General features: G+C 41.8%; 1 protein-coding gene across 1 annotated transcript in view; it reads left to right on the plus strand.

Moving 5' to 3' along the window:
• Nucleotides 1-16,297, plus strand: part of LOC134309979 (NACHT, LRR and PYD domains-containing protein 12-like) — a 112,326-nt gene that overhangs the window by 50,052 nt on the left and 45,977 nt on the right. The window contains exons 9-10 of the mRNA XM_062991483.1: nt 11,387-11,560; nt 13,366-13,539. Coding sequence (XP_062847553.1) covers nt 11,387-11,560; nt 13,366-13,539 — 348 coding nt within the window. The remainder of the gene's footprint in view (nt 1-11,386; nt 11,561-13,365; nt 13,540-16,297) is intronic.

Consider the following 16,297-nt stretch of genomic DNA (forward strand, 5'->3'; position numbering starts at 1 on the left):
TGAATTGCTTTTTGGTACATAGAGTAGATTTCAACCGTAGTTTCCATTGTCATTCCTAGCATCAACTTGGCAACCTCACGGCATTGCAGCAACCAGAGTGAGGAAATGTTGTTGTTAGCATTTTGTTGGTAAACAAAAGTCCGACCTGAGCCTCGGTGAGAATATTCAGGCCCCTGAAAAACACCAAGGTCGCAGTGGAGCAGTAAAGATGTCGGAGATTTACACCGTGAATGTCCAAGAGCATAGAGTTCACTTAAAGAGCACGATGAGACTGCAGATGTTTTCTAGACCACAAAAGCCGCAGAGATTCCAGCCATCCAATCCCAGCAGCCAAAGGAGCAATCCAAAACAATCCACACCGACAGAAAGGAGCTAGACACAATAGCAGATGTTACACAGAGCAGCAGACACAGAAAACAGTTAATCCGCTAACTCTCACTTCTCCGGATACACCGCTCTACATCATAGCAGCGCAAATGTGGAGCAAGCAAAATGCTGCATGCTTTGCTCCAAGCAGCTTCACCGGGGGAGAAGCAGCACCCAAACACACCAGCGCACCTGTCATGACCCAAAAAATGCACAAATGCCCAGTGATCACAGGAGTGTGCAAAAAGATGAAAATGCAAGAAAATTACGACAAATCACCATCACCTCTTCACCTCCAAACCTAAATCTGGCTTTTTGTTTACAACTAAGGATGTTTAGTACACCTGGATTTGCTTCTACGATATGTATTTATTTCATCTGTGAAATTTAGCACATAGTTCTAGAATGTAGCTCACTCAGAAGAGTTAAAGAGTTAGGCTGAACAAGCCGACTCATTTTGATTCAGTAGTTCATTGTTTGTGTTTTGCAAGTTTGGGTTCAACATAAACCAAAATATATCTCAAAGTTTAGGAGAAAATGGAGGTAGAACATGGAAAAAATGATCTCCGCCTAAAGAAAACCACTTTTCAAATTGCATAGAAGCTTGAAAACATAATATAGTGGCCAAAAACCCTACTAATTAGTGTCCCAGTGTAGGGGCAAGAGTTATATGCTTGTCGTGTGAGACAGTGCAACACAGCACAAGTTTTAGTACTTTAATGTTCAGGCGGAATTCTAGTGTTCAAGTTGGATGCCTTCAGTGCTATTTGACTTTTGATTCATGTACCGTATTGTGAAAGAAATGACATTAATATGTAATAACTGCACAGTTACAATATATTCGATTAACTCTTTTATTGCTTCATTCCTATTTTTCAAACACAAACATTTTCAACAGTTACAAGAATTTGCTTTTTCCCCATCCGAACACACTGATCCAGAGGCACCAGGAAAACTTGGCTGCAATCAGAAGGCACCAAGGGACTATGTGTACTATGTGTATAACCATGAGCATTCTTTCCTCAAGAATGTCCCTTAGTCCAGAATCAGCATGATGCTGTCCAATGACCTTGGAAAGGTTTATCTGCACATGAAAGCCACCCAAGAGAATAACCATATCCTCACACTCTTTCTGGTGGTGCCACTGAAGCATCTTTGCTTTGCAGTAGAGCTGCTCTTTAAATGTTATGACTGTGAACTTTTGTCCCAGTTTTTTGGTCATTTTGTGGCAATTCTGTAAGACTGTCCATATAGTATCATAATCATGTGCTGGAGAATTTAAGATAGGCATCATTCCAGCCACTGTCTTTGGATTATCTGATCTTGTCATTAGGTGGTTGAAGCCACTCCAAGCCGGAACAATAGGATCTTGTGTGTTTTGCAGTCTACAGATTACCCATACAAGGTATTGGTTCTTTGACTGTTGAATTAGAAGTGTGTCAGCATCATACATGTCTGATGTAACTAATCCGTGAAATACTGGACGGGGCTTCTTTGGTTCCATTCTGGCATCCTTCAGCTCAAACATGCCAGGACGAACTAGGACTGACTTTGACCTTTCAGATTTTAGTTTTATTTTTGGGTTCTCTTCTTGAGGTGTACTTTTTCTAAAGGCAGCAGTCTGTAAAGCATGAAATGTTCCTTTTCCATCAAGGGTCTCCTCATTAATGTCGATGTTGTCATTTGCATATGTAATATAACCAGGGAGACTTGCATTAACAAAGTTCAAAGAAATATAAACTTCACCGTTATCAAAGTATCGCTTCAGAGCCTCATTTGCCATCTCAGTATCTGTCCTTAATACTGATTCATAGCTTATGCTGTGCCCTGCAGCATGAAGCAACTGCACCAAATCGTTTGAACGAGTTGCTTGGTGTATGGCAACACCAATACCAATATGTTTAGGTGTTGGTTTCCTTCCACCAGATGCCAGGAAAACAATATCCTGGGCAATGCTTAGTAGCCTTGTGTGAAGTGTCTCATTTTCTTTCAGCATCTCCAATGCAAAGGAGTTTTAATAGCATGTACAAACTGTCAATTTCTTCTGCATGATGCTCATCTATTCCTCCTATGAAGTCATGTCTTGAGGACTCCCTGATGTCTTTTTTGATCTTTAATGACACCCAATAAAGCCAACTCAGTATCTCAGTATCCTTGTCAGGTCCACAGCTTTCCATAGTCCCTTGACTCCCTAGAGCATCATTTTGTTTGTCATCCATTATTGTTCTCATGTTAAGGAGAGCAGTCATAGCAGGAAATATCATAATGGGATCAGTTGGTCTGAGTGAATGCACAAACAGTCATTTCCCCTAAAGCAACCTGTCAAGCTTTGTCTTGAAATTATAACTTCTATATATACCTGGCTTAGCATCAAAATCTGCAAGAAGTTCACAGTATCTTTTCCAAACTGTTTTTAAAGAGTATATTTTATGACTGACAAGTCCTGCTCTGAGCTTATTTGCCACAATCTGTAAGCATATTGAAAATGGATAATTTGTTCCTGTGCTGTGCTCTGATGCTTCCTGAGGAATGCCGTATAGCAAACAAGATGATATTTGCTTTTTGCAGCAGTCAAGTCATTGACTCCTAGCTCTTTCTGACCTAGGTGAAGAATCTTTTCAGATGTACTTAAGACTTGGATGTTGCGAAGTTTGTCCCCAGGCCTATCTTTCTGACAAAAAAATGCATTTTCCCCAAGTGACTGGAGGCATTGAATGTCTAGAGGTGCGTAGGCAGCAGGTGCTTGCAAGTTCTAGTGATTTCTTTGTACAGGGTGGGCCATTTATATGGATACACCTAAATAAAATGGGAATGGTTGGTGATATTAACTTCCTGTTTGTGGCACATTAGTATATGGGAGGGGGAAAACTTTTCAAGATGGGTGGTGACCATGGCGGCCATTTTGAAGTCGGCCATTTTGGATCCAACTTTAGTTTTTTCAATGGGAAGAGGGTCATGTGACACATCAAACTTATTGAGAATTTCACAAGAAAAACAACGGTGTGCTTTTAACGTAACTTTATTCTTTCATGAGTTATTTACAAGTTTCTGACCACTTATAAAATGTGTTCAAAGTGCTGCCCATTGTGTTGGATTGTCAATGCAACCCTCTTCTCCCACTCTTCACACACTGATAGCAACACCGCAGAAGAAATGCTAGCACAGGCTTCCAGTATCCGTAGTTTCAGGTGTTGCACATCTCGTATCTTCACAGCATAGACAATTGCCTTCAGATGACCCCAAAGATAAAAGTCTAAGGGGGTCAGATCGGGAGACCTTGGGGGCCATTCAACTGGTCCACGACGACCAATCCACTTTCCAGGAAACTGTTCATCTAGGAATGCTCGGACCTGACACCCATAATGTGGTGGTGCACCATCTTAAGTGGTCAGAAACTTGTAAATAACTCATGAAAGAATAAAGTTACGTTAAAACCAAGCACACCATTGTTTTTCTTGTGAAATTCTCAATAAGTTGCATGTGTCACATGACCCTCTTCCAATTGAAAAAACTAAAGTTGGATCCAAAATGGCCGACTTCAAAATGGCCGCCATGGTCACCACCCATCTTGAAAAGTTTTCCCCCTCCCATATACTAATGTGCCACAAACAGGAAGTTAATATCACCAACCATTCCCATTTTATTTAGGTGTATCCATATAAATGGCCCACCCTGTACTTTCATTTACATTTACATTTTCAGCATTTAGCAGACGCTTTTATCCAAAGCGACTTACACAGTGAGCGGAACACAATGAGCAATTGAGGGTTAAGTGCCTTGCTCAGGGACCCAACAGTGGCAACTTGGTGGTGGCGGGGCTTGAACCAGCAACCTTCTGTTTACTAGTCCAGTGCCTTAACCACTGAGCTATCACTGGCCCCCAAAGGTCTTAAGACAGGCAATGAACGTGACATTGGTAAAAGCAGCATAGCATGTTTTGTGCCATCTGATCATATTCTACAGCTTTGTATTTTGCCCGTTCACTTGCTCTGAGTTAAGTATACTTCAGCCCATCCTCTGAAGGTTTCCTTAGCTGTTTACCTTGGCCATATTTCCCATGGTCATCTTGACAAATAAAACATTTTTGCCTATTTACATCAATTGGTAGTTGTCTGTTTTTTCACTCTAGGTTTACAACTCCCTCAGGCTCCATGTTGGCTTATCTGAAAGGTTAATTAGGCAGATAATGTAATAGGCCACTCTGCAGAAAACACATTATTAAAATACAGTGTATCACAAAAGTGAGTACACCCCTCACATTTCTGCAGATATTTAAGTATATCTTTTCATGGGACAACACTGACAAAATGACACTTTGACACAATGAAAAGTAGTCTGTGTGCAGCTTATATAACAGTGTAAATTTATTCTTCCCTCAAAATAACTCAATATACAGCCATTAATGTCTAAACCACCGGCAACAAAAGTGAGTACACCCCTAAGAGACTACACCCCTAAATGTCCAAATTGAGCATTGCTTTTCATTTTCCCTCCAAAATGTCATGTGACTCATTAGTGTTACTATGTCTCAGGTGTGCATAGGGAGCAGGTGTGTTCAATTTAGTAGTACAGCTCTCACACTCTCTCATACTGGTCACTGAAAGTTCCAACATGGCACCTCATGGCAAAGAACTCTCTGAGGATCTTAAAAGACGAATTATTGCGCTACATGAAGATGGCCAAGGCTACAAGAAGATTGCCAACACCCTGAAACTGAGCTGCAGCACAGTGGCCAAGATCATCCAGCGTTTTGAAAGAGCAGGGTCCACTCAGAACAGACCTTGCGTTGGTCGTCCAAAGAAGCTGAGTGCACGTGCTCAGCGTCACATCCAACTGCTGTCTTTGAAAGATAGGCACAGGAGTGCTGTCAGCATTGCTGCAGAGATTGAAAAGGTGGGGGGTCAGCCTGTCAGTGCTCAGACCATACGCCGCACACTACATCAAATTGGTCTGCATGGCTGTCACCCCAGAAGGAAGCCTCTTCTGAAGTCTCTACACAAGAAAGCCTGCAAACAGTTTGCTGAAGACATGTCAACAAAGGACATGGATTACTGGAACCATGTCCTATGGTCTGATGAGACCAAGATTAATTAGTTTGGTTCAGATGGTCTCAAGCATGTGTGGTGGCAATCAGGTGAGTACAAAGATAAGTGTGTCATGCCTACAGTCAAGCATGGTGGTGGGAATGCCATGGTCTGGGGCTGCATGAGTGCAGCAGGTGTGTGGGAGTTACATTTCATTGAGAGACACATGAACTCCAATATGTACTGTGAAATACTGAAGCAGAGCATGATCCCCTCCCTCCGGAAACTGGGTCGCAGGGCAGTGTTCCAGCATGATAATGACCCCAAACACACCTCTAAGACGACCCCTGCTTTATTGAAGAGGCTGAGGGTAAAGGTGATGGACTGGCCAAGCATGTCTCCCGACCTAAACCCAATAGAACATCTTTGGGGCATCCTCAAGCGGAAGGTGGAGGAGCGCAAAGACTCGAATATCCGCCAGCTCCGTGATGTCGTCATGGAGGAGTGGAAAAGCATTCCAGTGGTAACCTGTAAAGCTCTGGTAAACTCCATGCCCAGGAGAGTTAAGGCAGTTCCTCGAAATAATGGTGGCCACACAAAATATTGACACTTCAGGAACTTTCACTAAGGGGTGTACTCACTTTTGTTGCCGGTGGTTTAGACATTAATGGCTGTATATTGAGTTATTTTGAGGGAAGAATAAATTTACACTGTTATATAAGCTGCACACAGACTACTTTTCATTGTGTCCAAGTGTCATTTTGTCAGTGTTGTTCCATGAAAAGATATACTTAAATATCTGCAGAAATGTGAGGGGTGTACTCACTTTTGTGATACACTGTATATTCCCTAATGTTAAGTAGGTTAGGCTAGTTTATGAAAGTACAGTAACCTAGCATAAATTCAGCTGTTTAGCTAGGTATCGCTGAGGTTTAGCTGGTAGTGAAACAGTTTAGCCTACCTTTTTCTGGCAACATTTGGTGGTAGATGCCTGAGGTAAATGCTTTTGGTTGTAGTCCAATGGACAAACTTGTATCTGTTGTTTGAAATTCAATAGTATGCAAGTTTTGTTCAGATGTTGACACCTGCAGTGACCATCTTCACTGGACCTGCTGCCTAATGCCAAATCACAGTTGTGCTGACACAATAGTGACTCCTATGGTGTAATAGGCTTTGAATATTTATTGATTATTAGTTTTTAAGATGATGCTTACATAAAAGTGTGATTATGTTGCACATTTGCTTATAATTAAAGGAGGAGATTCAGAAGTTTAAGGAAGCACTTTGGGGAAAAAATCTGATTTTACCACTTTTAAGAATACAGTGATAAAATGACCAAAAAATCTTTTTCTCAGTTGACAACCTGGCTGGAACACATGTCAAGGGGTCAAATATTAATACTGGATAGGTTGTCAGCTTGTACTCAGAGATTTGGCCCCCTAACTAGTGTGTAGAAAATCCAACTCTTTCTGAGCAAATTGCACAACTCGGGATGTTTGGTGAGATACTCCTTTGGTGCTGTCCCTTATCTCACTGACTATCTAAGAGACAGTCAAACCCCTGATCACTTTTTGAGTCTCAGAGAATTGTAGATGACAAATTTCAACGCAATTCTTTCAACGCAAGTAAAGATAATTATTTGCAGATTAAAAATACTTGGTGATCCATTAAACCATCGAGGGTTTGTATGTTTCAGTGTTCAATAGCCACAGGCTGTAATACATTTTTAAAGCCACCAGGTGTCACTCTGCTGTGATGTCCACTTTCAGTGCTTCAATTCATTTTCAGCACAATTGGGAAGAAGCTTCAAAAGCTTCAATGAGGCTTCATCTGCCCATCACTAACTTTTTCCCAAAACTTTCATCTCTGCACTAAACTGAACTCTTTTCTGTTTAACAAAGCCCACACTGCCTCTTAAACTCAGCAGCAAAGGGGCGGGGTTGCTGAAGGTAAAACCAATCAGTTCGAACTTCTCTTAAGATTACGTGACAAAAGGTTTCCTCCCACCATACACTTTTAACTACTGATAGCCAGCAGGTGGTGCTAAGACCCTGTTTGACAAAACAAGTTTTGATACAATAGAACTTTATAAGTTGGTTCACCAAAGAGAGATCTTGTAACAGTTAATCTAAAACTCTAGTAACTTACACAAACTTAGTTAATATCACTAACACAATAACAGAACTAAATCTAAAAACCCATATAAATAAAAAGGTTTAACATACGGTAATTCCACTTATCTGGGTGTTTTAAGCATCCAATACTAAGGTTCTTTTATCTTGGTATACAGCAATGATATTACATGGTTCTTAACACTATTTTAAATTGAATATTGTATCCAAATAGACAGGGTACCAAAATTGAACTTATGTGGACAGGGATACTTATGCTCAATCAATTCAATCCAATACAATGCAATTGTTGAATTGTACTTTTTGTTAGAATTCACCTTTCACGCATCTCTACCAGGTCATTGGAATTGTAAAGGTGTGTGTGTGTGTGTGTTTGTGTGTTTCAGTGATTCAGTGAAGACAAACAAATTGTCTTGGCATCTTTAAGGCTTTTATGAGTTGGAAGAGTCCACAGTGGGTATTCTTGAGTGAAGAGCCCATGATTTATATGCAAAAAGTGGGGGTTTATGTCTGCTTGTCTCTGAAAGTTGTAAACGGAGTTAGGAAATCCCAGAAAAATGAGTCTGTGGTGACATTGTGGCCTCTAGAGTCATAAAAGTGGCTTAGGAGGTTAGCAAGGTGTGTGTGTGTGTGTGTGTGTGTGTGGAGGGGGGGGTCTCCTTTTGGGGTACCTAGGTACCTTTTTTATTATTATTTCACTACATGTGTGTGTGTGTGTGTGTGTGTGTGTGTGTGTGTGTGTGTCAAGTCAAGTCAAGTCAACTTTATTTATATAGCGCTTTTTACAATAGACATTGTCTCAAAGCAACTTTACAAAATCCAGTACCAACAGATACAAAAATCCCTGTTGAGCAAGCCGAGGGCGACTGTGGCAAGGAAAAACTCCCTGAAAATTACAGGAAGAAACCTTGAGAGGAACCAGACTCAGCAGGGCCCATCCTTCTTGGGTGGTCTGGAGGATACTTTAAATAAATACACGATTTACACAGAGCATACAAACACAGAATTAAATGATCTAAAAGTTATAACTGGTAATAAATAGATAAATAATAGAGTTTTTCTTCGCTCTAGTCTTCAATAAAGTCTGTAGTGATTTCTTGTCATTCTTGGTGCAATTACTCCAGACCCGTCACATCCGGCAGGAGCAGCATAGATGTCACGGCAGTCTCGACTTTAATCCTTAACCTCGGCGGGTAAACAGGTTTCCATCAGAATGCCTTTGGAGTAAAACAACAAAGAATGTAGTTAATAATGTACAATGCTAGTTGAGTAAAACAGTTTTACAGAGAGTTTTAGACTCCGGCAGCCCTAATTACTACAGCAGAACTAAAAGTGAGAGCGAGCAGGTAACAAGGTCATGAAGGCTTTCACAGGACATCAGCGCCCATCTCCCCACCGTCATCAAACCTGAGTGATCGGATAAGAGACGCAGAACGACAGCAACCCAACATCCCTGATCACCACAAGTTTCTATGACCAAGAACCCCCAAGCTCTGCGCCTTTGTCTATTTTAATCAAAAACCTGAGAAAATAAATATGTTTTCAGTCTAGACTTAAACATTGAGACTGTGTCCGAATCCCGAACAGAGTAAGAAAATGCTCTTCCACCAGCTGTGGTCTTTTTAATTTTAGGAACTATAAGTAACCCTGCATCTTGTGAACGAAGTGGATGCGCTGGGTTGTAGTGATTAATAAGTTCACTCAGATACTGTGGAGCCAGACCGTGTAGCACTTTATAGGTTAGTAAAAGTATTTTGTAATCAATGCGGAATTTAACTGGCAGCCAGTGTAGAGATGATAGAACAGGACTAATATGATCAAATTTTTTAGTTCTAGTTAGCACTCGAGCTGCTGCATTTTGAACTAACTGGAGTTTGTTTATGGATCTACCAGAGCATCCAGTTAGAAGAGCATTACAATAATCTAACCGAGAAGTTATAAACGCATGGATCAGTTTTTCAGCGTCATTAACAGATAGTATATTTCTTATTTTAGAGATATTACGCAAATGATAGAAAGCAACTCTAGTAATATTATTAATGTGTGTATCAAAGGAAAGATCTGAATCTAGTGTGACACCCAAGTTTTTTACATCTGGGCTGGGAGTAACAGAGAAAGTGTTTAGGTTTAGCACCAGGTTAGACAACTTGTCTCTTGCAGCTTTAGAGCCAACAAGTAAAACCTCAGTTTTATCTGAATTAAGTAAAAGAAAATTACACGACATCCAGTTTTTTATGTCGTTTACACAATCTTCTATCTTACTGATTGTGTCAGTATCATTTGGTTTGGCTGATATAAACAGCTGTGTGTCATCTGCATAGCAGTGAAATTTTATGCCATGTTTATGAATAATTTCACCTAGTGGAAGCATATAGAGTGTAAATAATAGAGGTCCAAGTACCGACCCCTGTGGAACACCACACTTTACTTTTGTAGTTTCCGAGCATTTATTATTTACATAAACAAATTGCGAGCGGTCAGTCAGATATGATTGAAACCAAGAGAGTGCGAGTCCTTTAACACCTACTGTATTTTCTAGCCTATCCAGTAAAATGTTATGATCGACCGTATCAAACGCTGCACTAAGATCTAATAGAACAAGAAAAGAGACACATCCATTATCAGAAGACATTAATAACTCGTTAAGTACTCTAATTAATGCGGTTTCGGTACTATGGTTGGGTCTAAATCCTGATTGAAATTTTTCATGAATACAATTTTCATTGAAATAAGAACATAATTGTTTGGAAACTACTTTTTCTAATATTTTAGAGACAAAAGGAAGATTTGAAATTGGCCTATAATTAGCTAGTACATGTGGATCAAGATTAGGTTTTTTAATCAGGGGTTTAATAACGGCACTTTTAAACAATTTAGGTACATACCCAAGGCTAAGGGATGCATTGATTAATGTAAGCAGGGGCTCTACAATAGCTGGGAGTAAATCTTTAAGTAAACGAGTTGGAACAGGATCGAGTATACACGATGATGACTTAGATGATTTAATCAACACAGTTAGTTCATTTTGGGAGATTGGATTAAAGGAATTTAGTTGGATTAACTCGTTACTATTATCACCAATGCTGCTCGGAGTGAGTCCATACTTAACATTGGCAAGTGACACACTTTGACTCTGAAGTCGTATTTTTTCTATCTTGTCATTAAAGAATTTTAAAAAATCATCGCTGGTACAGTCAGGCGGTATATTAGATTCAGTTTCATTGACGTTTTTAGTTAATTTGGACACCGTCTCAAAGAGGAATCTAGGATTGTTTTTATTTTTCTCTATTAGGGACGAATAATATAAAGATTTAGCTTTTATAAGTGCATGTTTATACTCAGTTAGAGCATCTTTCCAAGCAATCTTATACACCTCTAGTGTAGTGTGACGCCACTTGCGTTCTAATTTCCGTGCTGCTTGTTTAAGTGTGCATGTGTGGTCATTGTACCAAGGAGCAAGTTTTTTCTCCCTAATCAGTTTAGTTTTGAGTGGGGCTACGTTATCTAAGGTTGTGCGCAGTACGGTCTCTAGGTTTTGAGTTGCCTGATCTAGTTCTTTAGGTTCTGATGCTGATATATTTGGTATTTCTGGTAGGCAGTTTATGAACGCTGCTGCAGTTGCAGATGTAATAGTGCGCTTACATTTAAAACGATGTGGTTGCTGTATGTTATTGGACAGGGACACTTCATATATTAGTAGGGAGTGATCAGAAATTAAGTCATTCTGTGGTACAATTTCCAGGTTGTCTATGTTTATACCATAAGTAAGTATTAAATCTAAGGTATGTTTACAGCGGTGAGTGTGTGTGTGTGTGTGAAAAATGTGAATAGTGTGAATCTGATGTTTCATCTTTTCTTTCTCAGGTTGGAACGTTGTTATCTAACAGATGAAAGTTGTGCAGCTCTGTCCTCAGTTCTCAGTTCAAACTCCAACAATCTGAGAGATCTGAACCTGAGTAACAATAACCTGCAGGATTCAGGAGTGAAGCTGCTCTCTGCTGCACTGAAGAATCCACACTGTACACTGGAGATACTGGGGTGAGATTATAACACACACACACACACACACACACACACACTGTAAACTGGAGATACTGGGATGAGATTATAACACACACACACACACACACTGTAAACTGGAGATACTGGAGTGAGATTATAACACACACACACACACACACACACACACTGTAAACTGGAGATACTGGGGTGAGATTATAACACACACACACACACACACTGTAAACTGGAGATACTGGAGTGAGATTATAACACACACACACACACACACACACACTGTAAACTGGAGATACTGGAGTGAGATTATAACACACACACACACACACACACACACACACACACTGTAAACTGGAGATACTGGAGTGAGATTATAACACACACACACACACACACACACACACACTGTACACTGGAGATACTGGGGTGAGATTATAACACACACACACTGTAAACTGGAGATACTGGGGTGAGATTATAACACACACACACACACACATTGTAAACTGGAGATACTGGAGTGAGATTATAACACACACACACACACACACACACACACACACACTGTAAACTGGAGATACTGGGGTGAGATTATAACACACACACACTGTAAACTGGAGATACTGGGGTGAGATTATAACACACACACACACACACACACACACTGTAAACTGGAGATACTGGGGTGAGATTATAACACACACACACACTGTAAACTGGAGATACTGAGGTGAGATTATAACACACACAAACACACACTGTAAACTGGAGATACTGGAGTGAGATTATAACACACACACACACACACACACACACACACTGTAAACTGGAGATACTGGAGTGAGATTATAACACACACACACACACACACACACTGTACACTGGAGATACTGGGGTGAGATTATAACACACACACACACACTGTAAACTGGAGATACTGGGGTGAGATTATAACACACACACACACACACACATTGTAAACTGGAGATACTGGAGTGAGATTATAACACACACACACACACACACACACACACACTGTAAACTGGAGATACTGGGGTGAGATTATAACACACACACACTGTAAACTGGAGATACTGGGGTGAGATTATAACACACACACACACACACTGTAAACTGGAGATACTGGAGTGAGATTATAACACACACACACACACTGTAAACTGGAGATACTGGGGTGAGATTATAACACACACACACACTGTAAACTGGAGATACTGAGGTGAGATTATAACACACACACACACACACACACTGTAAACTGGAGATACTGGAGTGAGATTATAACACACACACACACACACACACACTGTAAACTGGAGATACTGGGGTGAGATTATAACACACACACACACTGTAAACTGGAGATACTGGGGTGAGATTATAACACACACACACACACACACACACACACTGTACACTAAAGATACTGGAGTGAGATTATAACACACACACACACACACACACACACACACTGTACACTAAAGATACTGGAGTGAGATTATAACACACACACACACACACACACACACACTGTACACTAAAGATACTGGAGTGAGATTATAACACACACACACAGTAAACTGAAGATACTGGAGTGAGATTATAACACACACACACACACACACACTGTACACTAAAGATACTGGAGTGAGATTATAACACACACACACACACACACTGTACACTAAAGATACTGGAGTGAGATTATAACACACACACACACACACTGTAAACTGAAGATACTGGAGTGAGATCAAAACACATTTAGATTCCAATAATCTGATGTTTCATCTTTTCTTTCTCAGGTTGTATTGTTGTTCTCTAACAGATGAAAGTTGTGCAGCTCTGTCCTCAGTTCTCAGTTCAAACTCCTCCAATCTGAGAGATCTGAACCTGAGTAACAATAAGCTGCAGGATTCAGGAGTGAAGCTGCTCTCTGCTGCACTGAAGAATCCACACTGTAAACTGGAGATACTGGGGTGAGATTATAACACACACATTCATACAACCCAAAATCAGAAAAAGTTGGGACAGTATGGAAAATGTAAATAAAATAAAAACACAGAGTTTCTTACTTTGACTTTTAATTGATGTCAGACAGGATGAACCTGAGATATTTTATCTTTTATCTGCTCAACTTCATTTCATTTATTAATAAACATCCATTCCTGCATTTCAGTTCTGCAACACATTCCAAAAAAAGTTGGGACGGGGGTAATTTAGGGCTAGTAATGAGGTGAATATACTAAGTAATGATGTGATGTTAAACAGGTGATTGTAATCATGGTTTGGTACAAAAGCAGCATCCAGGAAAGGCTGAGAGTCTCTGATGAGTAAATGTGATCAGAGGATCCAGTTTGTCCACAAATGTGTGAGAAAATGATTGAAATGTTTAAAAACAATGAACCTCAAAGAAAGATTGGAAGGGATTTGCATGTTCTCCCTCTACAGTGCAGAATATCATTAAACCATTCAAGGAATTTGGAGGAATTTTAGTGTGTAAAGACCAAGGGTGCAAGGTTAATCTGAACGCTCGTGATCGTCCATCCCACAGACGGCATCAAGAACCTCCACTCAACACTAGCTGATATAAGCACATGGGTGAGGGATTAGTTTATCAAACCTTTATCAGCTCTACAATACAGAGTTACTGCACAAATGATACTTAACACTTTACTGTGTAAAAAAGAAGCCTTATGTTAACCATATCCAGAAGTGGCGTCGACTTCTCTGGGCTCGGAGGCATCTAGGATGGACCATCACAAAGTGGAAATTTGTATTGTGGTCAGATGAATCAGCATTCCAGGTCTTTTTTGGAAAAAATGGACGTCGTGTGATCCGGACCAAAGACGAAAAGGATCCAGACTGTTATCAGTAACAAGTCCAAAAGCCAGAGTCTGTCATCGTATGGGGGTGTGTCATTACCAGGGTCTGTCATGGTGTGGGGGTGTTTCAGTACCAGGGTCTGTCATGGTATGGGGGTGTATCAGTACCAGGGTGTATCATGGTATGGGGGTGTGTCAGTACCAGGGTCTGTCATGGTATGGGGGTGTGTCAGTACCAGGGTGTGTCATGGTATGGGGGTGTATCAGTACCAGGGTCTGTCATGGTATGGGGGTGTATCAGTACCAGGGTCTGTCATGGTATGGGGGTGTATCAGTACCAGGGTCTGTCATGGTATGGGGGTGTGTCAGTACCAGGGTGTGTCATGGTATGGGGGTGTATCAGTACCAGGGTCTGTCATGGTATGGGGGTGTGTCAGTACCAGGGTGTGTCATGGTATGGGGGTGTATCAGTACCAGGGTCTGTCATGGTATGGGGGTGTATCAGTACCAGGGTCTGTCATGGTATGGGGGTGTGTCAGTACCAGGGTGTGTCATGGTATGGGGGTGTATCAGTACCAGGGTCTGTCATGGTATGGGGGTGTGTCAGTACCAGGGTGTGTCATGGTATGGGGGTGTATCAGTACCAGGGTCTGTCATTGTATGGGGGTGTATCAGTACCAGGGTCTGTCATGGTATGGGGGTGTGTCAGTACCAGGGTGTGTCATGGTATGGGGGTGTGTCAGTACCAGGGTGTGTCATGGTATGGGGGTGTATCAGTACCAGGGTCTGTCATGGTATGGGGGTGTGTCAGTACCAGGGTGTGTCATGGTATGGGGGTGTATCAGTACCAGGGTCTGTCATGGTATGGGGGTGTGTCAGTACCAGGGTGTGTCATGGTATGGGGGTGTATCAGTACCAGGGTCTGTCATTGTATGGGGGTGTATCAGTACCAGGGTCTGTCATGGTATGGGGGTGTGTCAGTACCAGGGTGTGTCATGGTATGGGGGTGTGTCGGTACCAGGGTCTGTCATGGTATGGGGGTGTGTCAGTACCAGGGTGTGTCATGGTATGGGGGTGTGTCAGTACCAGGGTGTGTCATGGTATGGGGGTGTATCAGTACCAGGGTCTGTCATGGTATGGGGGTGTGTCAGTACCAGGGTGTGTCATGGTATGGGGGTGTGTCAGTACCAGGGTCTGTCATGGTATGGGGGTTTGTCAGTACCAGGGTGTGTCATGGTATGGGGGGGTGTCAGTACCAGGGTGTGTCATGGTATGGGGGTGTGTCAGTACCAGAGTGTGTCATGGTATGGGGGTGTGTCAGTACCAGGCTCTGTCATGGTATGGGGGGGTGTCAGTACCAGGGTGTGTCATGGTATGGGGGTGTGTCAGTACCAGGGTCTGTCATGGTATGGGGGTGTGTCAGTACCAGGGTCTGTCATGGTATGGGGGTGTGTCAGTACCAGGGTGTATCATGGTATGGGGGTGTGTCAGTACCAGGGTCTGTCTTGGTATGGGGGTGTATCAGTACCAGGGTCTGTCATGGTATGGGGGTGTGTCAGTACCAGGGTCTGTCATGGTATGGGGGTGTTTCAGTACCAGGGTGTATCATGGTATGGGGGTGTGTCAGTACCAGGGTCTGTCTTGGTATGGGGGTGTATCAGTACCAGGGTCTGTCATGGTATGGGGGTGTGTCAGTACCAGGGTCTGTCATGGTATGGGGGTGTGTCAGTACCAGGGTGTATCATGGTATGGGGGTGTGTCAGTACCAGGGACTGTCATGGTATGGGGGTGTGTCAGTACCAGGGTCTGTCATGATATGGGGGCGTGTCAGTACCAGGGTGTATCATGGTATGGGGGTGTGTCAGTACCAGGGTCTGTCATGGTATGGGGGTGTGTCAGTACCAGGGTCTGT

This window comes from Trichomycterus rosablanca, chromosome 3 (assembly GCF_030014385.1).
Source record: "Trichomycterus rosablanca isolate fTriRos1 chromosome 3, fTriRos1.hap1, whole genome shotgun sequence".
Taxonomy (NCBI): Eukaryota; Metazoa; Chordata; class Actinopteri; order Siluriformes; family Trichomycteridae; genus Trichomycterus; species Trichomycterus rosablanca.